General features: G+C 41.3%; 1 protein-coding gene across 13 annotated transcripts in view; it reads left to right on the top strand.

The window, feature by feature from the left end:
• Window positions 1-25,814, top strand: part of myo3b (myosin IIIB) — a 661,003-nt gene that overhangs the window by 485,166 nt on the left and 150,023 nt on the right. For all 13 annotated transcript variants that reach the window (XR_005944587.1, XM_041201000.1, XM_041200999.1 and 10 more), the window contains 2 exons: window positions 6,534-6,696; window positions 21,936-22,013. Coding sequence is in view for 12 of the 13 variants with exons in the window: in XM_041201000.1 (XP_041056934.1) it covers window positions 6,534-6,696; window positions 21,936-22,013 (241 nt within the window). In the remaining variant the exon portion in view is untranslated. The remainder of the gene's footprint in view (window positions 1-6,533; window positions 6,697-21,935; window positions 22,014-25,814) is intronic.

Genomic DNA, 25,814 nt, shown 5'->3' with positions numbered 1-25,814 from the left:
ATTCCTAAGAAAAATAATCAATTTTTCTGCCTCACTAGAGGAACATAGGGATATTGTGCCTTTGAACAAAAAATCTCCACAGCTTTCCATCACCCAACCGACCCTCTCAGTGAATGTTGGGGTGACTCCCTGCCTGAGGTGAACTTTACAGGTCAGGTCATTATCACCTGAGGAGCATCCCTTGATTGGGCAAACACAACGTGTTTGTTTTTTAACCTCCAGCATTCAGCCTTCACACGCCCTTTCCTATGACAAAGGTAGCATGTCGATCCCCTTGAACTAAACCTGCCTTCCAAATATTAATTTCTACTTATCCAGAAAGGCCTGGGTCTTTACCTTTTCTTCCTTTCTCAGCAGGGCCTGGCCTCTTTTCATCATAGTCCTTCTTCCCATTGCAGCTTCTCTGGAAATCCCCAAAGTGGGGCTTCTTATTAATCATCTTATGAGTTAACTCATAATCATCTGCCATTACCGTGGCTTCCCTTATTTTACAGATTTTGTTGGCTTCCTTGTGAGTCCCTAACCCCAAAGGGACACTATTTTTGAATTCCTCCACCAACATCATCTCCCTAAGGTTATCGACCTTTTGTTTTGTTCCACCTTCAATAACCCACACCACCTAATGAATATCATTTCCTTTACTCTGGCAAATTCTGCGTTGGTCTGGCTTGTTCTTTTTCTCAAATTTCTAAATTTCAGCCTGTAGACTTCTGGCACCAACATGTAAGCATTAAGTACAGCAGTTTTTACTTCCTCATAATCATACCCTTCTTCGTAATCACACAAGTACTCTATTGAAAGAGATGAGTACACCTCCAAAGCCTTCTCTACCAAAACACTTTATAGGAGCATAGTCCATTGTTCTTTCAGCCAGTTCAGATTCATGGCAATTTTCTCGAATGACATGAAGAACATCTTCAATCCCTCCTTACCAAATATAGGTACTAAGCGAAAATTCTTGACCTCACTTCTGAACAACTCAAGTTCACATAATTAGAACTCATGCTCCATTTCAAGTTTTTTAATCTCTTGCTCTCTTTGCCCCCTCTCTCTTCCTCTCCCTCTCTTTATCTCTTTATTCTTTTGCTAATTTCACTCTTTCTCAATTAGTTATATTTATTTTCCAATTTTGGCAGGATGTACTCAATCCTATTGGAACTGATCCTTTCTTCCTCAGATGTCTATTCAATTCTTCAAGGTGTTGGGGGGGAGGGGGATGGGGGTGGTGGGGGGGTAGTCGGGGACTTCAGTATGGAGTCGGTAGTCAGTGGTATAGTTACCCAGGAGTTAGAACTGCTTTTAATCCTTTTAACTTTTCCTGGATAACTATTCTGGCAAGTGAGCCAGAATCATCTGAAGTCTCCAACTTTAACTCAGAGCTATGGAGGGTTCCAGCCATAGGGGAATTGCCCATCGGAAGTCCAAGCTTCCCGGGCAATTTCCACATAGTTGGGACTTCTGAGGTGTTCCCCAGAGCACATTGTGGGGTACCTCTGGGGTACAATTATCTGGAGACCAGCAGTTCTGGGCCATGAATGATCTAGCAAATGACACTTCAAAGAAAAAGGTAAGTTTCACTTAAATAGTTGATATAACAAAGATACATCTTACATAACTCCCCACAGACATGTGGCATCACATGCAGTCCTAAAGTTCTCTAACTCAGCCTCTGGTGCATAGAATTTCTCACTTACCCACTCAATCAATTCAGCCCTTGAGGCGAGTTCACCTGCTGCCATATTCTATCTGAGGTCTTCAGGATCAGTCATCATCCAAACAGCACACTCCTGTAGAAACTCCTTAACTAGGTTCACAACAGTCTTGATGGCACAGATTCCCCAGAGATATCCTTCTCCAATCCCTTTAATAAACCCCATTAAGCAGTCCGGCCAGCTCTGAAGTAGCAGCAGAAAAATTGTCCAAATCACAATCCCTGCTCCAACTCTGTCTTGACTTTCTGCCCTGTTTAACTGCATTACACATTAACAGCTCCTTGTAAATGTGCCTTCCCCGTTCTCCCCATTGCTCCAACTCTCCTTTGTCTTTGGTTCTCCTTTATGTCTGATGGTGGCCATATGGCTTTTGTATGTCAACTTTTTGTTGGTGCAGCTTCCAAGCTGAGGGTCCCCAGGTCACATAGACCAACATTATTCAAGAAAATTACAATTGATTCCTTTACAATTGATGCAAACTCTTGAAAGTCTTTTTCAAATATTCATAAAACCAATTACAGTTTCCACAGACATTCTAAAGAATTTATAGTTTTTTCTAATTGCACTTGCAGGTCAAATGTCATTACTCTCTGTGTGTGTGTGTGTGTGTGTGTGTGTGTGTGCACAAGTGTGTGTGCACAAGTGTGTGAGTACAAGTGTGTGTGAACGTATGTCCATACACTTACAAACAAATTCAATTTGTTTGGTTTATCATGTGAACATGTGTGTGCATATAGTTACAAATGAATTCACTTTGTTTGGTTTATCATAAGGGCAATGGCCCTACAATATAACATCTCCTGCCTTTTGAAGTGAACAGAAGAATCACAGTAGGCAGCCCAGTGGTCACTTATGCACAATGCTATAGTAAAGAAGTAACTGTTAGTTCTCCGGCAAACAATTCAATCTTGGCAATGTATGGTTGTAAGTTGCAGTTATAGCTTCATCTCTTGAAACTTCATTTTGGCTGTAAACGTGAGTGAAGAGTGTTGGGAGAGAACCTGTAGTGTAATAGCAAGCCATATTTTTATCACCTCCAGGGAAAACCTTCTTTCTGACCTTCATCTACCATTCTACCATAATGAATCATTCTACCATTCACACTACTCAGGGTCCCTGTCTCATATATATCAAGTTTAAATTTCTGATCTTCATTTCCAAATTTCTCCACAGCCTTGTCCAACTCCAACTTTGCAAACATCTCTGGACCCTTCTATACTCATTTGAAAAGAAGTTGTCTATTCAATGCTTTGAGTCTGTCCTGCCTTTCAGTTAAGTTCAATGGCTTATCTGTGCCTCATCTCCATTTACTCACTTTTGTTCCATATCCCTTGATGCCCTTACCTAACAAAAATCTATGGATCTCAGTCCTGAAAGTTTCAATTGACCTAGCATCCACAATATTTTGAGGGAAAGCATTTCAGATTTTCACTATTCTTCGTGTGGAAAAAGTGGTTCCTGTTTTCACCCCTAATTGGCCCAGCTATCATTTTCAGATTACCCTCACTTATTCTGGATTTCCTTGCCAAGGAAAATTGTTTCTATTTTCAAAAAGTGTGGAAAAGAGGTTGTTAAAAGAGCATTAAAAGAAGAGACGGGGTGTGGAAGCGCAGAAAGGCTTAGGCAGGAGAGTGTGGAACCTACTGAGTGCAGGGTTCCCTCTGTGATTCACACCCCACCACCTTTCTCTGATCAGCAAACATGGGATCTGTCGGAAATGAGAGCGGGACTTGAGTTCCTTCCAACATATTGGAGTCTTTGCGGAGTCTTCAAGACTCAGCAAAAATCTGGGCTCTTGAAGGACCTGAAGCCAATTTAGATGAGCAAGGATAGGGATGATGAGTGAGTGGGTCTTGGTGCAAGATAAAATGTGCAGCAGAACTTTGGATAAACTGAAATTTACAAAGGGTAGATAATGGGAGATTGGACAGGAAAGCATTGAAACAGTCAAGTATGGAGGTTGACAAAGGATTTCAATGGCAGATGGGCTGAGGCAGGGGCAGAGATGAGCAATCACAGACCTGGAGTAGGTATCCTATGTGATGGAGATTTGTTTTGGCTTGGGAAAATAGCTGGGAAGGGGAGTGGAATCAGTGACAATGTTACAAAGTTTGTGATTTCAGTCTTCCTTATGGTTGGTTAACTGGAGGAAATTGAGGCTCAACCAAGAGTGGCTCTCAGATGTGCAGTCTGACAATGTAGAGGCAGTGAGGGGGTTGAAAGAGGTGCTGAGAGCTAGGTGGATGTTATTGGATTACTTATGGAAATTGATTACTTGTCTGCAGATGATGATGCAGATGTATGTATACAAGATTAGGTCCTTTTGGAGGAGGAATAGCATGGGAACGGGAAGCTCTGGCTCAAATCCAATAGGTTTCACTGAGCTGGATAATGGAGGAAGGATGTTGGAAGAAGATGGTGCAAACAACTGTACCAAAGATTGCAGACAGCCCCAGGCGGCTGAGTAGGTATAAAGTACCATGGTCACAGTCAGTCACAAGAGGATGTAATTTCTGAAATTGGTTAGCGCCAACAGTGCAGGGGCAGAAAAATGATTGAAGAGATTCAAGTTACAATAAGGACATGCATATTTCAAAAGTACGGCATGTATAGGTGGTGCTCTGATATAACGTTATTTGACAGGGCCATAAAAAGAAAAAACTAAAACCCCACCTTAATAACCACATCAACCACACATTTTTTGTTCAAAGTTCCCCTCAAAACTGTGATCCCTTTCAGGATCAATTACCTTTTGAAAACCTCAGATGTGTTCACTGAGGCCTTTCAAGAACATAGAGAGGAAGTTGCCACCCACCCCCCCCCCCCAACCCTCCGCCACTCCATTATGGAGAGGGTGGGCAAAAGATCTGTCCATAACTTCCCCTGTTTCAGCATCCATGTGAAATGGAATAGCATCCCAACCATGCCAGGATGCAGCCCACCTTCTGCTCATTCTTCATCACCTTTCCCAGATATAGCCACTATTCCCAGGCATGAGACTAATGCATAATTGCAAATTCTTCCTTAACCCTTATTGTTTAGCTCCAGCTTATTTGTCAGGGAAAGAAAAGCATCATATTTTAAGTGAACATTCCTTTAGTTTCTCTTCAAACTCTTAGTCAATTATGCAATGTCCACCTGCGATATTTGACCTATCTGTAATGTAGAATTAAGAAATGCATGTTTTTATATCTGGACAGATACATTTCATTCTCTGTAGCTATAGCTACATAAATAATGAACAAACAACCTCAAAGCATCATGATCAAATTTGATGCAAAATGCAAAAAGGGTATCCAATAACAGAACTTCTATTTATATAGCACCTTTAACGTAATGAAACATCCAAGGTACTTCACAGGAGCATTATAAAACAAAATATGACACCGAGCCACATAAGGAGATACTCGGTCAGATGACTAAAAGTTTGATCAAAGAGGTAGGTTTTAAGGAGTGTCTTAAAGAAGGAAAGAGATAGAGAGGAGTAGAGACATAGGTAGCATATTCCGGGGTATGGTCACCAATGGTGGAGCAATTTGGGAGAGACAGGGGCCTAATGTTAATGTCACTGGACTAGTAATCCAGAGGCCCAGGCTAATGCTCTGAGGACATGGGTTCAAATCCCACCACAGCAGCTGGTTGTATTTAAGTTCTATTAATAAAATCTGGAATTTGAAAGCCAGCCTCAGTAATGGTACCATGAAGCTATCATTGATTGTTGTCAAAACCCATCTGGTTCACTAATGACCTTTAAGGAACGAAATCTGCCCTCGGAAATGGCATAGCAAGCTACTCAGTTCAAGGGCAATTGGGGATGGGCAACAAATGCTGGCCTAGCCAGTGACACCCACATCCCATGAAAGAATAATGAAAAAAAACTAGGATGAACAAAAGACAAGAATTAAATGGACATTGATATATCAGAGGTTGGAGTTGAAGAAGATTACAGAGTTAGGGAAAGGTGAGGCTTAGGAGGGATTTGAAAACAAAGGTGAGTATTTAATAATTCACGAATTTGCTTGACCAGGATCCAGTGTAGGTCAATGAGCATAGAGCTGACAGGGGAATGGGACTTGCTGCATGTTAAGACATGTACAGCAGAGTTTTAGATGACCTCAAGTTTATGCAAGGTAGAAAGTGAGAGGCCAGCCAGGAGTGTGTTAGAATAGTTGAATTTGGAGGTAACAAAGCCATGAATGAGAGTTTCAACAGCAGATGAGCTGAGGTGAGGGCGAAGTCAGTCAATGTTATGGAGGTGGAAATAAGGTAGTCTTAGTGATGGCATGAATTTGACGTCAGAAGCTCATCTCAGGATCAAATGTGATACCAAGGTTGCAATCGGACTGGATTAATCTCAGACTGTCGCCAGGGAAAGGGTTGGAGTCAGTAGCTAGGGAACAGAGTTCAGGCACAGACCAAAAACAGTGGCATCAGTCTTCCTTATATTTAATTGGAGATAAATTCTGCTCATCCAGTACCGATGTCAGATAAGCAGTCTGATAATTTAGCAACAGTGTCTTTAATGTACATGAGAAACAAACGCTATGCTTTTGGATGATATCTAAAATTTATTAATCAGTATTTAGTATTTGATGTCAGCACACAGTTGAGCTTATAGAGTAGAGCTGATTCCCTTTATAAAGCTATATGATATACATTGCGTTATTGGTGCTCATTAACAAAAAATTCATGTAAGTAATTGTTTACAGTCTCCAATAATACATCCACAAAGGAGCTTTGTGTAATATAATATGCTTTTGTATTTAATTAATGATTATGTAAATTATATATGTTTCAAAGCTGATAACTTGTTTCCTGTAGGTGTTTCTTAAGTATTATCAAGTAGAACAGTTAAATTTACTGCTCCGAGAAGTCATTGCCAGCATTGTGGTTATTCAAGCCCACATCAAAGGCTGGCTGGGAGCCAGAAGATACAAGAAAGCACAAGCAAAAAAACAAAGCAGTGCCATCATCATCCAGTCAGGTATGCACAACATTTGAAAGTAAGCTTTGAAAGTAAAATTAAGAATGTTTAGATTCATGCCATTATAAAGCACAATTGAACTAGTTTATATTTACCAAACATTATAAATACTAAAGGCATAATTTTAATACTACTCGCCAGCAGAAACAGGATAGTTGGACAGTTAAAATCGGCTGGAAGACCTGCCCATCTGTACCCCAGTCAGTTCCTGTTGCCTTTCGTTTTAACCCCTTCTTTGAGAAGGCGGCAAAGACACCCGCCCAAAACAAATGAGGTTCTCCTTTAAATATGCACATTGTGGTTCAATGATATCATCACTCTGCGACAGTTCTTTCAACTGATGGCTTGAATGAAGAAGCTGCTAAGATTTCCCTCTAGGTCAAAATAGGAGGAGGATCTCTCTTAAGAAGACCGAACAGATCACATTTGTTATACTTTTTTGAGGCTGGAGGCGCAGGATAACATAAACCTGCTGTGTCTGGACATGGTTAATCCAAAAACATATCTGGGTGACTTACTTGAGTGCCAGAGAGCATTTCATTCCCCCTGCAGTCTCCTCCTGCCTGAAATGATGCTTTTGCCTTCTGGCCAATTGTTGCTTCCTGCCTACTTTGGCTGGCAAATTAAGCAGAGGCATGCACATAGGACATTATCTATATTAATGACTTGGACAAAGGAATTGATGGGGGTGGGAAATTGGTTTAGGTCTATTTCTGGATGGTCACACCAGCAGAACCGAGGCTCGACCAAAATTGGGCATTCGGTATTACTGACATAATCCTGGCAAGCTACAGAAGCCAATCAGGTATTCAGAGGCATCATGCTTGTGTGCTCCAGCCCAATTTGAGCTGGCCGTGTTTCTGTCAGTAGTCTTCAGGTACATCTGGAAGGGAAGACAAATAGGAGGGTGGTGGCTGGCAGTTTCCCACAGTGTTGAAATAAAGGTGAAAGAATCACTTCTGTTCCTCCTGGCTCCATACGTAGGCAACTTAAAAACAAACAAGTTACCTTTTGGTTTGTGACCTGAAGCGTTCGCTTTAAGGTCTGCTGGTTATACAAACCTGAAAAATGCCTGACACAGAGCTGCTGAATTTCAAGTGGGGCCCGGAAACAGATATTAACACCGGTTCCCTCCCGCCCCCTGCCCCCAATTAGCATATGCAAAGACCTGTTTGTGGCAGCTGCTAGGGAAACCAGATATAATTGACTCAGTAATCATGACATTACTGCAAAATTGGTGCTTTTGGTCTGTGCTTTACATGAACAAAATGGGCACAACAGGGTCCAGTTTTAGTCCCAAAGAATTGCATATCCAAGTTTCCATTTGACACTACGTTAAGAGGCACTGTAAATTGTGTAAATGGGAACAATTATAAAGGCATACAGATAAATTGAGTGACTGGAAAAAACTGTAGCAAATGGAGTTCAAAGCAGGAAGTATGAGGCTATCCACTTCCAATCTGGGAAAGACAGATTGGAATTTTTAATAATAGTGAGAGACGAGGGGCTTGATTTTCAATTCAGGGTCAGGAACCCAATGCCCAGATAATTTCCAGGTTCTGACCCCGTGCTGCACCTGTGTCATTCACACAACGTGGTCTTTTAAATGTAAATGTCCTAATTGGGCCAGAATTGAAGTTAATTCCCAAGTAATGATGCCGAACACCAGGAGGGGGGAGCAGCCTGCAGAGCATGAACAGAAGAGAGCAGGCAGCTCCTCGAGAGGGCCAACAACATAAATGCTCATTAAAATAACCATATAGTCAATTGAGAGGTAATCTACATGATCTGACACAAGATCCTCCAAGTGCTGAGATTTTTCACCTTATAACATAAACTTTTAACGTTTCCCTGCACTGAAACCAACAGTGTGCACTGTTCTGGTTCACTGATTTCCAAATTTGAAAACTACCTTCTCGCCCTCTCCAAGGAGCTCCTCAAATAGCTTAACAGGCCGTTAATTGGAGGGGACCAAGCGTCTGCCTCCCTTCCCCTAGCCCTTACTTTGAAATTGCAATGTGCCTGGAGGCCTCAGGATCTAGACACACCATCCAAGAGCACAATTTTCAAATCGCACCCGCACCCATTGCCAACTCCAGTGGCAATTGAAAATCTGGCATGAGATGCTTTACAATTGTAAAGGGATTTGGGTGTCTCTGTACATTAATTACCAAAAGCTAGTGCACAGATACAATAAACAATCAAAATGGTAATGGAAGTTTGCCTTTATCTCAAGCGGTTGGAATGCAAGAGTAAAGGAAATGATGCTTCTGTTGTACTGGGCCCCGGTTAGAACCATCTGGAGTAATGCATTAAGTTTGGACATTGCATCTCAGAATGGCTATATTAGCCTTAGAAATGGTTTCGCCAGAATAATGATGGGGCTTAAAGGGTTAAATTATGACGACAACAGCTTACAGTCGAGGCAGAATTTTCCCAACCGGGTGGAGGCAGATAGCTGTGTATGAAGGCTGGGAAAACACTGGAAATTTGTCATCAGGTTAGGATCCCTACATCATCCTGCCCTCTTCCAGCTTTCCCCAGGGCAGGACTGAAGGCGAGCAGGGAGTCCTGTTGGACCTGTTGGATAAATAATCAGGAAGTGGATGAGGTAGTTAAGAAATCAGTTAAGACCTATGTTCACACTGAATACTTCCCAGCCTAGGAACTTGTTTCGTGACCTGTCAGGAACTCACCAGAGTCACCAAATTGAGTGCACAGTGGGAAGAGCTTCTTCAGTGAAACTGACAAGCTGGGAAGAGTTCCCACATTGGCCAGGTAGGAGTCTGCTGTTCAAAGCACCTCTTCTCTCAGAGAGTATTTTCACTGCTTGACAGGTGATTGCCAACTTCTTAGAAGGCTCTCCACCTGTTCAGTACTTTCTGCTGCCAGCCTTCAATGTAACATGGGAGCAGCTTATGCAGCTCCACCTTCCACCTTTGCTGAGAGGCAAAAGCAGAGGCCACATCACTGCCAACAGTTACAACTGCCGCAGGAGCAACACCAGCTGCCTCCTTTTCGGCCACATGCCCCTCCAGAGGGCAATGTATTTTTTATGCTTGTTCTTGAGATGCATATTGACAAGGCCAACATTTATTGCCCACCACTAATTGCCCTTGAACTGATGGTGGTGAGAAGCCCACTTGAACCCATGCAGTCCGTATGGTGTAGGTGCACCCATAGTGCTATTAGGGAGGGAATTCAAGGAATTTAACCAAGCAACAGTGGAGAAACAGTGATGCAGTTCCAAGTCAGGATGGTGTGGAGGGGAACTTGCAGGTGGTAATGTTCCTATGTTGTCTTTGTTCTACTAGGTGGTAGAGGTCACAGGTTTGGAAGGTGCTGTGGAAAGCATCTTGATGAGTTGCTCTAGTGCATCTTGTAGATCATATACACTGCTGTCGCTGTGCACTAGTGGTAGAGGGAATGAATGCTTTAGATGATAAATGGTGTGCTGATCAAGTGACTTGCCTTGTCTTGAATGGTGTTGGATTTCTTTTAACCATAGTTAGAGCTGCAATCATCCAAGCAAGTGGGGAATATTCCACCACATTCCTGACTTGTACCTTATGGATGGTGGGCAGGTTTGGGGGAATCAGGAGGTGAGCACTCGACACAGAATTCCCAGCTTCTGACTTTGTAGCCACAATATTTATATGGCTGGTTTATGTAATTTACAAACACCCGAATTATGAGCAGGGTCAGCCACACGGTGCCTCGAACCTGCTCCGTCATTTAATAAGATCATGGCTGATCTAATTGTAAGCTCAACTCCACATTCCCACCTATTCCCTATAACCTTTACCCCTTCCTTATCAACAATCTTTCTACCTCTGCCTTAAAAATATTCAAAGACTGCTTCTTTCTGCCTTTTGAGAAAGAAAGTTCCAAAGACTCACGACCCTCTGAGAGAAAAGATTCCTGCTCATCTCTCTCTTAAATAGGTAACTCATTATTTTTAAACAGTGATCCCTAGTTCTAGATTCTCCACAAGAGAAAGCATCCTTTTCACATCCATCTTGTCAAGGCCCCTCAAGATCTTAAATGTTTCAATAAAATTGCCTCTTACTCTTCAAAATTGCAGTTTAGAATTGGATTTAATTTCTGGTCAATGGTAACATTTAGGATGTTGATGGTCTGTGATTTGGCAATGGTAATGCTATTGAATGTCAAGGTAAGATGATTAGATGCTCTCTAGTTGGAAGATGGTCCTCATCTGGTACCTGTGTGCTGCATATATTATATGCCACTTATCATCCCAAGCCTGAATGTTGTCCAGGTCTTGCATGCAGGCATAGACTGTTTCAGTGTCTGATGAGTCGCAAATTGGCTGAAGACTGCAATAATCAGCGAATATGTCCACTTCTGATCTCATGATGGGAGGGACATTGATGAAGCAGCTGAAGATGGTTGAGACTTGGACACTACCCTGCGGAATTTCTGCAGCAATGTCTAGGGACTGAGATGATTGGCCTCTATCGACTACGATAGTCTTCCTTTATGCTAGGCATGACTGCAATCAGCGGAGAGTTTTCATCCGATTCCCATTGAGTTCAATTTTTCCAGGGCTTCTTGATGCCACATTCTGTGAAATACTGCCTTGAAGTCAAGGGCAGTCACTTTCACCCCATTTCGTGAATTAAGCTCCTTTGTCCATGTTTGGACCAAGGCTGTAGTGAGGCCTAGATCCTGTTGGAACCCAAATTGAACATTGGTGATGAGTTAATTGGTGAGTAAGTGTCACTTGATAGTACTGTCAATGACACCTTCCATTGTTTTGCTGATGGTTGAGAGTAGACTGATGGGGTGGTAATTTTGGTTTTTGGATTTGTCCTATTTTTTGTAGACAGACCAACCCTGGGCAATTTTCCATATTGTCGGGTAGATGCTGGTGTTGTAGCTGTACTGGAACAGCTTGACTAAGGGCTTGGCGAGTTCTGGAGCACAAGTCTTTAGTGTTACAGCTGGGATGTCATCTGGGCCCATAGCCTTTGCAGTATCCAATGCCTTCAGCTGTTGCTTGATAACATGTGGAGTAAATTGAATTGGCTGAAGACTGGCATCTGTGATAGTGGGAAACTCTGGAGGAGGCTGAGATGGATCATCCACTTGACACCCTTGTTTTATTGCACCAGTGTGCTGGGCTCCCTCATCATTCAGGGTGGGGATGTTTGTGGAGCTTCTTCCTCTAGTTAGTTGAATTGTCCACCATCATTATTGACTGGATGTGGTGGGACTTCAGAGCTTTGATCAGAGCTATTGGTTGTGGGATCATTTAGCTTTGTCTGTAGCTTGTTGCTTCCACTTTTTAACATAGATGAAGCCTTGTTCTGCAACTTCACCAGGTTGGCACCTTATTTTTAGGTATGCCTGATGCTGCTCCTGGCATACTCTTCTACATTCTTCATTGAACCAGGGCTGACCCCCTAGCTTTGGGGTAATGATAGAATGAGGGATAGATGATTAAATACAATTCTGCTGCTGCTGATGGTCCACAGCACCTCATAGATGCTCAATTTTGAATTGCTAGATATGTTCTGAGTTTTTCCCATTTAATATGTTGGTACTGCCACACAACCTTATGGAAAGTGTCCTCAGTATGATAATGGGACTTTGTCTCTGCGGGACTGTGCGATGGTCAATCCTACCAATACAGTAATAGACAGATGCATCTGAAATGGGTAGATTGGTGAGGACAAGGTCAAGGAGGTTTTTCCCTCTTGTTGCTTCACTCACTACCTGGCACAAGCCCAATCTGGCAGATATGACCTACAGAACATGGCCAGTTCGGTCAAAAGTGGTTCTGCTGAGCCACTCTTGGTGATGGACATTGAAGTCCTCCATCCAGAGTACATCCTTTGCCTTTTTTTCTCTTACTGCTTCTTCTAAGTGGTGTTCACCATGGAGGAGCACTGATTCCTCAACTGAGGGAGGACAGCATGTAGTAATCAGCAGGGGGTTTCCTTGCCCATTTTTCAGCTGATGCCATAAGATATCATGGGGTCCAGAGTAAATGTTGAGGATTCCCATGGCAACTCCCTCTGACTGCATACCGCGGTGTCACCACCTCTGGTGAGATGGACATCGACAACCAACTGGAAGGAGATGAGACCCTGAATACATCATCTTGAGGCAGAGGATCAGCTCTCTCGACATGTTTGAGTACTTGTGCATCAGGAGGCTCAGGCTGTCACAGTAGGTTACTGCAGCCACCTGTAGTTTCCTAGAAGAAGACCTCCTTCCCAGTGGACTAGGTGAGTATGCATTGCCAATGGCACACATTGTGCCTGCCACTGGAGGGCCACCAACAACCTCCCCTCACCACACCTCCACTCTTGCCACTTTGTGTGCCCTCTACTCCTGCAGGGAAAAAAAGCAGAGAGGTGTGAGTGTTCATAATGGCTTGTGAGGAGAGGAAGACGCTATTTGTGGAGGGTGGCTGCGAAGCATGAGTAGGAAAGGGCAATGGGCTGATGGTGAGTGTGAGTGTTGACTGCTCTGTTGGGGATGTGAGAAAGTACATGGAGAGAGAGGAATAAGCAAAGCTGCAAAGTGTATTGACCTGAGCCATGTTGTTCTGGAAAATGCTTGCAAGTCAAAATGTTGGGCTTGGCACCTGCAAGTGTTATGCCACTTACCTGTCATGCAACCCTGAGGCCCTAGATTCTCTTAGTACACTGTCGCCAGGTTGGAGAACCGCATATTTGCTGTTGACTTGCTCAGCCACTTCCATCCATGCTGGCTTGATTGGAGATGTTCCTTCCTTCCTTGAGAGAGTTCACTTCACTGTAGCCACGCAGATCCTCTGGGCAGGACCTCCAAGTCAGAGTGAGAAACCTGAGAACATCCTTCCCAGGTCTCCTCTCCATTCCTTTATTGCTGCACCCTCAAAAATCAAAGTGCTGGTGAGCCATTTAATTCATGCCAATGCCCTTTTAATTAGAAATTGTTCCTTTGACAGCCCTTTTCCTGCCCATCCTCTCTAATTGGTGGGAGAGTCTGAAGCCAGGATGATAATTAATTTGTTCTGGGAGAGAGCAACAGTCGGAGCAAGACTCAGTTAGTCAGGTTCCTGAACTGAAAATGGTTCTGTTATTCTGATAGGGTTAAGCTGAGAAGATTAGTTTCCCCTCTGTTTCTTTTCCTTTGAGTTTAGACGGTTGAGAGAGTAATGGTAAAAGGATTTCAATAAGATAGATGGTGAAGAAACAATTTTATCTCATGGGGGAATCCACAAAAAGAGAGCAAACCACTTAAGGAGTGAAATCGGGAAGTACTTTTTCACACAAAGTAAGGTAGAAATCTGGAACACTCTAGCCTGAATTTTTGCAATGACAGAGAGTGTCTCTGGCTTAGCCAAAATGGTGCCAATGCCCTTATTCTGGAAGTCCTGTCCCTGAATCTGGGACCCACCATTTTCGCCAGGACGGTGATGGGCGGGGGGGTAGAGAGGAACAGATACGGGTTGTAGTTTGTACATCTGTGGTTCACGGAGGAAGCTGCAGCTACCTTCAAACAGATCTAATGTTTGTTAGTGGGATGTCCAAAACATGACTCGTGGCTTTTACACGTTTCAAGAGGAGGTCTAAACTTACCAGAGTTCTTTGGTGAGGCCGGTTGCCCTTTTGATTAGTCCAGGGGACCTTAGGGAATGGTCAGCTGCCCTTAGGGAAAGACCAAGTACCCTTTGGGGTTATTAAAATTAGACATGGATATGGGTAAACAAGTGGATAAACTCCTTGGAACTGTCAAGTTATCAAGGCAATTAAATCTCCTGGCCTTCAAATTTTAAAAAAAAGTCTGTAGTTTTTTTAAGATATCAGTGGCTGCTATTTCACGCTGTGTGTTGACATAAGCCTGAAGGTTATCATTATAGGATTTGTGCTGCATGGCTGATTCTTCCACCTGTCATTATTAGTGTGGGGTCAGTTCATAGTTTGATTGACAGCTTCAAGTGGTTATAAAGTCTTTGATGTGGGGCTATGAATACAAATACTTGTTATAAGGGATTAAATAGTTAAATTAATTTGTAGTGAATGGGCTTTTATCAATGAGAGTGATTTTTGTTTAAATAGTGAAGTCATCAATAGACACTTAGAATTTTATTTTGTTTAATCTCAGCATGGGTCCTGAGGTCTGCCCATGGTGGATACTGGGTGAGTTGGCATGGCAGCTGTAAGGGAAAAGGATGGTGGGGGCATGGGCTAGCATGAGTTGGTATAGGGCTATAAAGGGAAATAGGGGTGGATAGAAGTAAATAGGTTGCTATAGGGAGTATGAGGGATAATGGGGGTGTTGGTAGAGGGGCATTAGGTTGGCATGGAGGGTATGAGAGGCCATGGTGGTGGATGGAGGGGCATGACTAGCGCCTGGGGAGTGTGTGGCAGGTGGGAGGGGTGAGGGCTAGAGAGCTGATTTTTGTTTTTTTTGACATCTAAGGCAAATTCCTGTAGCACTGAGGCTGCCTCTGTGTCTGACAGACCCTGTGGCTGCCTCTGCACTATTTCCAGAGTTAGCGGGCCTAACTCCCGTTAATACCCAGCACCAGAAATGAAAATCAAATCATCCAAGGCACTTTCTTCCAAGTCAGTTTTGCAGAGTCAGGAATTTTCCAAATCTGTTCTTTCAATTCATGAGCGAAAATTCATGCTTCTGTCTCAAAAGGCTGTGGATTTTGGATCAATTTAAATTATCAAGACTGAGATTGATAGATTTATGTTAGATAATGGAATCGAGGAGCATGGAACAATGGATGGAGTTGGACTATCCATCAATCATGATCTAATTGAACAACAGCAGCCATGCTTGAGGGGCTGCATATATACACACAGGTAAAAGCCATGTAATTTTCTGTTCTGATCCAAAAATATTCAACTTCAAAGTTTATCACGGAGAACTAATTCTATTGCTGAAGCTTGAAACTTGTTCCAGATGGCCCTTTGCTCTGTTTCAGAAGATCAGAATCAAGAGAACATAACATCTTTCATAGAGGTCCTCAGCCAACCTAGAGTAAAAAGTTCATATAGTAGCCCTGTAGCTCATATCACAAATCCTCCTCCTCCTTCGGGTACCGTATCCTAAGAAGGTGTTGATGACCATATACTTCCATTGGATTGGTCCATGATTATGCTTGGCAAAGTGCTGTCATTGTCTTCTGCAGTATGGCTGACTAGAAAACTCTCCTTCTCTTACTGCCTCCCATCAGGCATATTGGAAGGATTTACAGACTGATGACCAACCTGTCTGGCCACATGAAGAATGCGCCTTCCCTGGCCATCAAGTCCTGAAGTGGGACTTGAACCCAGTGCTTCTGGCCCAGAAGTAGGGACGCTACCACCGCACCACAAAACCTCCCCATTTTACATGTAGAGTAGCAGTAAAACTATTATAGAGCTAATTTTGCACTTGCTGAGGCAGTGTTGTGATAGCACTTCAGGATGTGCATAAGCATGGCATGGACCTCACAATATTTCGTGCAGTCATCTTAAAATACATTTTTTTTTAGTTTTTCCACATGAAAGGCATTATATAAATGCAGGCTGTTGTTAATAATTATTCAGCATTTCTAACACAGATTGGGCCATATGCTGATGCAAGGAAACAGGATATCTAGTGCTGAAATAGATTTACTGACCTGCTGTTGTGGCTTTAAGGGGCTACCAGCACATTCCTCGATAATTACCCCAATGTGTTCTCTGTTCCAAAGAAAACAACTATGGGGAGTAGTTTGCAGTATGCATCAGATTTACAAAGCATTTTATTTTTTACATTGCCCAACCCTACTCGTCATACTCATAAGCAATTTAAATGTTTATGTTTATGTCAAGTTGAGTGTCATGATTATACTATTATATATAAAACAGCATTTTGTGCCACACAGCTGCAAATTATACAATGCATCAGATAATTAATATCAGTCCCACAGCTGTCTTGGTTCCAGGTCAGCCAATCCAGAATTGAAGATAAATAGGCATAAGAATCATGCTGAATGATTTACAGTGTACCTGCATCCACTGATCTCCCATCCAGTTTTTGACAACAGTACCAACTACTGGCAAAATCATTTGAATGCTCCCAGATCAAATTAACACCCCCAAATGATCTACTTGAAGGAAATATCTGAGAGGGACAAATTTATCATTTATCAGTTAAGCCTAATATTGCTTGTAAAAATTAGCAAGTTGAAAGATTTGTAAATGCCCATAAATACAGAGATTCTAGTGATGTGTAAAAGATGCTGTTTATTGACCCCGAGAAATTGGAGGGACAGGTGAACTTGAACATACATATTGGTTGCACATCCAAGACATTTAAGAAATTGAATAGATTGCAGCATGTAAGTCGACCTTTGACACCTCCAAAAATCTTTCCAAAAATGGGAGTCGCCTTATAACACTTAAGTATAAAATGTGAACCACCAGTGTGGTTAGTTCGCTATTTTGAAATGTGAAAAAAAACATTTAATTCACATTAAATTAATGTGGCTTGTTTTATTGAATGAATGAATTCTACAAAGATACCTTTAACCACAAGCATTTTAAAAGCCGTCAAATTCATTGTCTTTGGCATGACGCAAAGAGCTCATCAACTTCATTCTGAGTCACTTTGGCTATGGAATCATTGTAATGATCCCACTCTGGATCAGATATGGCGCCTTCTTTTTCATAATCATTCCATCCTCAACAAATCATCTTACTGTCTATATATTAAATTGGATATTCTACAATTTTTGAACAATCTGATGATACATTGTGTATTAATAGCGCCTCATAATTTGATGACGAAACCACACAAAACATAAAATGGGTCGGCAGGGCCCAGGTGAAGATTTTTCTCCATAAACCATCCATCTATTTCATTCAGCATGAACATGACTCTTGAATGGCTTGTTGAGGCAAACATCTAAAGGTTGAACTACAGATGTTAGACTCCCTTGAATGTTATTTCTTCACAGGCGCCCCTTGATTCCATCGGTTATATGGGATTTGAACATGTCCCACATAAATAAATTGCATTCTCTGCATAAACCACCAAGATACCTATTCCATACATTATTAATCCACAACATCACACCATCCTCATCCAACTAACCATTGTCACAAACATGCACAAAAACTCCTGGAGAGAACTTGATTTTTGGCATAGTTTTATGTTTAAAAATTACCATCAGCTTTAATTTTGTTCCACTGGCCATGCAGGCCAATGACACCATGAACCGTGTCTTCTCATGTCCTGTGGCTTTCATTAGGACTGTTTTCGAACCTTTCCACTCCACAGTTCAGTTACTGGGAAAATCGAAATTCATGAGCATTTCATCCGTGTTGCCGATGTGGCATTATCGACACTCATGTTTTTGCCACTGTCTGATGATGAATCGCTGGAAACTGGTAATTTTGGCATTGAGGTCGTTTGGTATTCTCTGAGTGATCTTGGTCTTCTCCACAACACTAGACATTTTTCTTCCATAAAGTGTAACCATTCTGTTGATTTTCGAGAACCTATTCCAATATATGTGTTACAATTCATAGAGGGACTGTTGAGATTTAAAGGAGAAATCGGAATACCCAGCCATTAACCAACAGAATTATCCCACAAGATTTCACATTTTTAAACAAAAACAAACTTTATTGTATATATAAAGAGAAACTAAACCGCAAGCACAACTAACAACACTATAGCTATAAAGATTTATGCTGTAAGCTCAGTTCTATTTTTACTTCCCACCACAAGAGTTCGTTTCTTATGAAATCTTGAAGATTCATTCACTTTTCCTTTATACAAACCCAAAAGGAATGCCGCAGCCCTCCAGAATTCACTTTAACTCTCTTTAGTATTTCAGCATTTCTCGGAGGTAAGACTCTTTGGGGGTCCTTCCATTAGCTATTTGACAATGCAACCCTCCGGCTTTTACTTTACTGACTGCATGACTGTGGATGCCTCAGTTCCTCATTCGGGTTGCCAGTAGATATCCAACTGCTTTCCAAGCTCTCACTGCTGACCTATTTCTGCCACAAGGCTCTGTGAGGACCAGTGTAGATTTCTTCCACTAGCTGCTGGCAAGAGCAAATCTTCCAATTGCCTTTCCCTCACAAACTCAAACTGAATTGCCTGCTTCTGCTAGCAAGCACACGGATAAATTAAATGAAAGAACCTTCTAACCCACCCTGAATCACTATCTCTATGGCAATGTGGCATGCCTTGGGATGATTCAACTAGAAATGGAAATGAATTATTTTATCTTCAAGGCTACCCTTTGATTCTGCAACCCATATGAATAATTGATATTGCTAATGGAGTTTATGGCTGTCATTTCCAGAATTGCCAGCTTTTAGCTTCTCCTCTTGTGAAAACAATAGACACCTTGACTCTACCCAGAGATCCAGAAATAGATCACCCATTGTTTAAGTTTTTTTCCATTATCTGCTCTGACCTTATAAGATAAGCAGAGGTTAATTAAACTTAGGCATGTTTGAATTGCATTCACTTGAGAAGCCTACTAATTTCTTAACCAGATGCCCCTATTTTTCTGCAGTTAAAACTTTAATTCCTAAACCTAAAAGTATTCTTCTAAAACATATGAATTATGAACTAGATCTTTGCAGTACATGCTTCTCAAGATCAGGCTGGTCCATCTGGTCCAGCTGGGCATCTTCAGGGTGGATTCTCCCTTCCATTCTCACACAAGTTTTTCACAAACACCAAATTCCTGCAGCACAGTTATTTGACAAGTTAGCAAATGTTACATCTTTTAGCTTGAAACCAGCTTCATACTTTGTTCGTTTTGTTTGAAAATTCAGTTCTCTTTGTTGTTCACCATGCAGGTCTGTTTTGTATGGGTGTCAGGAAGATATAATAATTCTCATAATGTTATTGGAATTTATTGTAAAATTGTGTGTGTGTGTGTGTGTGTGCGCGCGCGCGCGCGTGCGCGTGTGTGACTTAACTGGATTAAAGGCAGCCGGTCTGAAGGCTTTGATGTATTAAAAGAGAAGCTAGGATTGAAATGTTAAGTAGGTAAATATAGAGGTAAAGGGACATGTGCATCTTAAATAAACCAGACTAGATTGTTTTCCAAAGAGTGAAATGTGTCACCTAGCCAGGTGAAGTTCACAAATAGTGTGTTTATTTTTCCAAAGCTTACTGGTAAAATGTGTACTATGCTAATTTTTTATGATCAGAAAGGTAAAGTCCAAAGACATAGTGAAACAATGGGAATTTGCATTCAAAGGGGAAAATATGTATGAAGGAAAGTTACTGCCTTCAAAGAACTGAAGTTTAGAAAACTGGTTCAGGGTATTGTGTGTCACCTTGCCTGGGTCTTTTAAAATCTATGGGCAGTATTTTCCTGTCGGGAGGAGGGGCCCGCTCGCCAATGCATAAAATGATGCACGGTGACGTCTGGCCTGCGTCCCGATGTCACCACGTGTCACTTAGATCATCAGTTCAGCAGACGCGCAGCCAACTTGGCTGCACGCCTGCCAAACTGTCAAAGGCCTATTAAGGCCTGTTAAAAATTAATTAACTCAATTTAATGAGCTGCCCGTCCAACCTTAAGGTTGGCGGGCAGGCAAAGAGCCCAGGCGGCCTTCGCATTTTTCATGAAACCTCATCCCGGGCGGAAGATAGCCAATGATTTAAAAGGGGACGTAGGCTTGGTGTTAGATTTCAAAATGCTGCCATACTATGTGGTAAACAATTCGTCAGAAACAATTGCTTATACAGACCACAATCCTTTAAAGTTTCTGGAAAAATTTCGAGACAAAAGTGCAAGGCTATTCAGATGGAGCTTATTACTGCAACTATTTAATCTACAGATTATACATATTGCTGGTAGAGAAAATATATTTGCAGATGCGTTATCAAGATTTTGAACCTTAAAGGGAAAATTAGACATTTTAAAACCTTGACATTGAACTGGAATGATTTCTGCTGATACCAAGGATTTGTAGATATTATGTTAATGCATGCATCTGGTAATGTAATAGTGTAATAAGTACAGGAGATAGTGTAAGATGGGTTAATAAAAAATGAAGTCATATTTTAGAATTATGATGGTTCATTTTTCGATAAGGACAGGGATGTCAAGCAGACATAATGTCAATAAATGTTATTGAAAATTATTTTAAGATAGAGTTTAGTGGTGTCTGTGCCTATGTGTGTGTATGTGTGATGTCTTAATTGGATTAAAACCAGCTAGTCTGGGTGCTTTGATGTATTGTAGTTTTGAGATGTTAATTAGGTAAACGTAAGGAAGGTAGAAGGTAAAGTGTAAATTTGCATTTGTTAAAAGAAACCATTCAAGACTGTGGGTGAAATCTTACACTTAGCTGAAAGATGCCAAGCAATATGGGGTTTTTTCAGCTTACTAATAAAATTGGTGGGATGAAACAATGTTATTGTTAGAAGAGGTAAAGCTAAAAGCCTAGTGATACAATGGAAATTTTACATTCAAAGAGAAAGATATGTATAAAGGAGAAAGGAGATTGTGTGTAAGGGAGGCATTTTAAGATTCAACAAGTGTGAGAAGTCTTCAGCTTGTAAACTGCTGCCTGCAAGGACCCAGAGCTGAAAGAAACTCATTTTGAATGTGACTGTCCAGGGTGTAGTTTGCCAGGTGTCTGTTTAAATCTCTGAGATTTATAGTTGCCTTAACAGGGGTGTAATTGACAGTCAGATTAATTAAGGGATTTTTGTAGTTATTCCAATAGTAATTTTGTAGATGTATGTGCTTACAATATTTCTTGTATTAATAAATGTTTAATTTAGTTTTGTAAAGAAAATCTCTTGAGACTCGGTGGTCTTATAACTAATGAATTCAAAGCCTGCATCTTGAAACATACAAATTGCAGAAATGGGTTGTGACAGTTGTTTCAAATTTCCCACTGGGATTTGAACAATTCAGCCTTTACCATCTGCTGCGTCATAATCATGTCATGGCTGAAAACGGGTTGATGTAAACGTCAGTGAGGTTGGAAAGACACTGATCAACTTATGTGCTGCGATCTAAGGTACATTTTAAGTAAACAGACTACAAAATCAATTCACTTTTCCCCAGGAATAAAAATTGCTTTGTAGAGAAAAAAACATCCCTTTTTCAATTAAATCTTGTAGCTTTTGTATGAATCCTGGCAGATCACTGGCCAGCCAAAGGGAGACTGTGTCTTTAATAATTTTGCATTATACTGTGAGCAATTTATTCTTTCCAATCCCTAGCTCATCGTTTATTTGTTTCTTTTTAGCCTGGAGAGGATATGTTGCTCATAAAATCTACAAACAACTGAAGACACAAAGTGAAGCTGCCATTTGTATTCAAACAGGTAATGCAAGTGCTCAAAAATATCATTTTACACTTCCTGAATAAAAAATGTTGTAGATGGCAACTAAATCTAACGAATGCTTTAGTAATCCAAGAATAACGTATACTGTTGTGATGCATATTTTCATTGAAATTATAGTTTCTGTACTTGCATGCATTCAGCATCCTCAGTTAAAAAAAACATTTTGGTAGCATATAAAGATATTTCTATGATGGCCCGATAAAAGAATGCTATAATTACTGTTTCACAGCAATATCAGAAACTACCAAATGTAAAAATAAATAGTCCTGAATTTAAAAATAAAACAAAAAATACTGAAAATTCACAGCAAAAGACAAAAATAGCTTAGATGTGTTTTTTTCAACTAAATTTAGGCCTAGAATATTCCATTAGTGGGTTTGTAATACGTCACTGTGGCAATTAATCTACCCATCTGTTTTGAATAATTTTTCTTTTCTGGCAATGACCAGGATATATGAGTATTTACCTACGTGCCTGGATTTAGCCGTGATAGATTTTTATTGCCATTACTATCAGAAAGAAAAAGTTGGTCTGAACAGTCAGTGCAAAATTTGGAATTTACGAATCTCATTTTGTATCCCGGCCTCCCTCAAATACAATCAGATATGATAATCTGCCAGGCCATTTTGCTTCCCTGTGGCTATTAGTGTTTTTCTTACCATCAGCTGATTTAAGACCCATGTGGTGGCAATGTTACTAAACAATAACTCAGTTAAAAGATTGATCACTGTGCTGCACATGACGTGTGTTAGGCATTCAGAAAATTACAGCACAGCTTACCTTAATGGGGTATCACATATCCTTACAATTTGTAAGTTCAATAACCCAGCATATAGTACTTTAATTTCAGGCCAGAACTTCATTCCCATTTCTATCTAAATGTTTCAAGCAATGTAGACAATCACTATCGTCTGATCATATGGTGATTGGGCCTAGTTTTGCTATCCCCTTAAATTGGGTTCTGGTAGAGCTGCTGAAGCTAGCCAACATTCTTTGCTGTCAAGCTACACTCAAGAATTTGGCCCTGAAATTCTGAGTTCCATTATCTGCTGACAGAAGTGGAGCAGAGCAGGATTTTCACATGCCCAATGGCCCTAACACCAATCTATCAGTAATTGCAAGGACAGCTGATTATAACATTGCTGAGTGGGACAAAGGCACATGCCTTGTCAACAATTATAGTTATGTGGGAAGACCCAGTAAGTTTGAAGCAACTAAAGATTGGTGTGGGGGCTGTGGGGTGGGTATGCTGGTAGGGCTTTTGGTAAACTCAGAAAGCCTTTGTGAAAGTAAAAGTACTGAATTTAAAGCTGGATTGCTCTTAAAGCAGTACCAGCATGCAGCTATTATAATTATGAGGTTTATAAGATCGTTATGTTTTGGAGCTGTGTCTTTAATTCAAGGTAAAATGGAGATGGTCATGTGACCTACTTCTGAAGCTTGCCTGATAATAAGGCTGGGTAGTTTGATTGTCGGAGATTAAAAAGGGCAGATTATTTTACTGGGAAGAAAGTGCAAGGTGTTTACACTGGAAGACAATAGCAGCAGCTTATGAGCTAACAGTAGATAGACTGTGGGTCTCCAAAGTCCCAGAAAAATGTTGAGAATGTCAGTTGTATTTTAAACTGTTCATTTGCTTTGAAGATAAAAATGATTTGGGGTCTCAAGGATAGTTAATCAGCATGTCTACCTGGATACAAGGCTCATGCGATTCATGAAGGTGAATGGCTATGGAGATAGCTTTTGAGAGGGGAAGGGTCTAAGATATTCCTGAAAAATTCACATACAAGTTTAGTCTGCCAGGATCCGGAAGTGGGAGAACAGCTTTAAGCAGCAAGATGCTATGGCTCACTAGGCAGGAATGCAGGTGGGAACTCTTGCTCAGATTGAAAAGACTAAATTCATGTGGAACTTAAACAAGGCTAGAAGATTTGCCTAGCTTGTACTAGTGGAAGAATCTCCAGGGAAAAAGACTCACCGTGAAAGACAGTTCTGAGATTCAAAGTTCCCAGGCTGAGAAAGAAGAAGAACCCTCAGGAGCTAAGGATCACCTTAGCTTCCTTCCAGAAGAATTGACTACCTACTTAAAGGATGTATAAAGTATATCTGTGAAGTGTGTTTTCAGTTGTGTGAAAAGAAAAAGGGGAATGTTTTGTTTTGTGGTTTAAGATATAAGTTGCCAACAAAAATTAGTATTTAGTCAATAAAGCTTTTAGTCTTTTGTTACTGTAAAAGTTTTTAAAATGTGAAATCAGCTATTAACCGGAAGTTCAAATTTCTTTTTACAAGTTTTGGGTCTCTACGGAGATCGTAACACAGCATTGTCATGATACGGCTGCAATATGAACCAATAAGAAGAAAGCGTTCATATTTTCCAAGGGTCATGTCAGAAATTTACAAAGTCAAATTAGACACAGGATGGGTGGAATGATTGGAATGGGTGCCTCGAGACCTGTCAACGCAGCAGCCGGAACCATGTGAAACACAGTCATATGTTTGGCAATTCTCAGGACTTTCATCCATTGTAGCAAGTAGTTTAATGACCACATAAGGTCAAGTTTGCAGATCTCCTTGCAGGATGGTGTGGCAAACCTGCTTCTTTGCACATAATTCGAGGAAAATATTGAAATAGAAACTTCAGAGTCTATGCACCCAGGTGCGGAGTATGTATAGAAGAGTTTTGATCCTCTGCAGTGCTGCTTCACGAACCTGGCTTCCTAGGGTACCTGCTTATCTTTCTAGTCTTCTCCACCAAGAAATAAATTTTAAAGAGAGGAATTCTCATTGGGAAAGCAATTTTACAGCCTTCTTCTTCATTACTGCTAAAATATCCCAGACAAGAAGCAGCCTTTAGTGAAACCTCTAAATGAAGCTAAGAGCCTCTAAGTAATAAGCAAAAGTATTTTGAAAAAAGAGCAGTGCAAAGTTAAGCAGCTGTGCGCAACAGTTCAATGAAACAAAACAAAGCAATCCACCTTTAAAATGCCATTATCTCTCCACAGTTGCTGTTTCAATGTAATTATTGTTTTTTGTAATGGGAAAAGCTAAACCTGTGGATGCTAGGGAAAAATTTGGGATTTTGGAAGTATGGGATGGAATTTTCCTCTTTGAGTGAAGTACCTCTGAGTTCCTTCCAACTCTAGGGGGAGAATTTTCTCCCCGTCAGGGGGGCTGAGCGGGAGCAGGCGTGGATGGGTGCACAGCTGATCGCTGCCCATGATCAGCTGCATACTGCATTTTATGCGGGTGGGCCAATCAAGGCCTGCTCAGCGTGACATGCATCCAGAAACACTGAGCACTCCCTATGTGGGCAAGGGGAGGAGAGAGAATGGGGCCTTAAGGTTGGATGGGCATCCCAGCCAACCAGCTTAATTAGATTATTAACGGCCTTAATTGGCCTTTGACAGTTCAGTGGGCGTGCAGCCGACTCTGTTGTGCACCCGCCGAACTGAAGATCTGAATGATGTGCGGTGACATTGGGACGCACGCCAGGTGTCACCACGCGTCATTTTGCACGTCGTCAAGCGGGGCCCGCCCCCACACGGCGACCGGAAGATTCAGACCTAGGTCATTTTCTAGTTCAGGAAATGATGGAGATGTGCAAGAGATTCCTTATCTCTCTGACACAAATAGTCAGTCAATATGGAGTCCGTCCAATCCTTTTATGATTGAAAGAGCACAATCAAATTTTCAAGAAGTCCACGCTTTTCTAGAGTAGCTCCTGAAACCTATTAATGTAACCAGTGGCCTTTAAACAAGATCTCAATCTAGAGTCCATCC

The sequence above is a fragment of the Carcharodon carcharias genome, chromosome 12 (genome assembly GCF_017639515.1).
Source record: "Carcharodon carcharias isolate sCarCar2 chromosome 12, sCarCar2.pri, whole genome shotgun sequence".
Classification (NCBI taxonomy): Eukaryota; Metazoa; Chordata; class Chondrichthyes; order Lamniformes; family Lamnidae; genus Carcharodon; species Carcharodon carcharias.
This window is presented reverse-complemented; position numbering and strand designations above follow the sequence as displayed.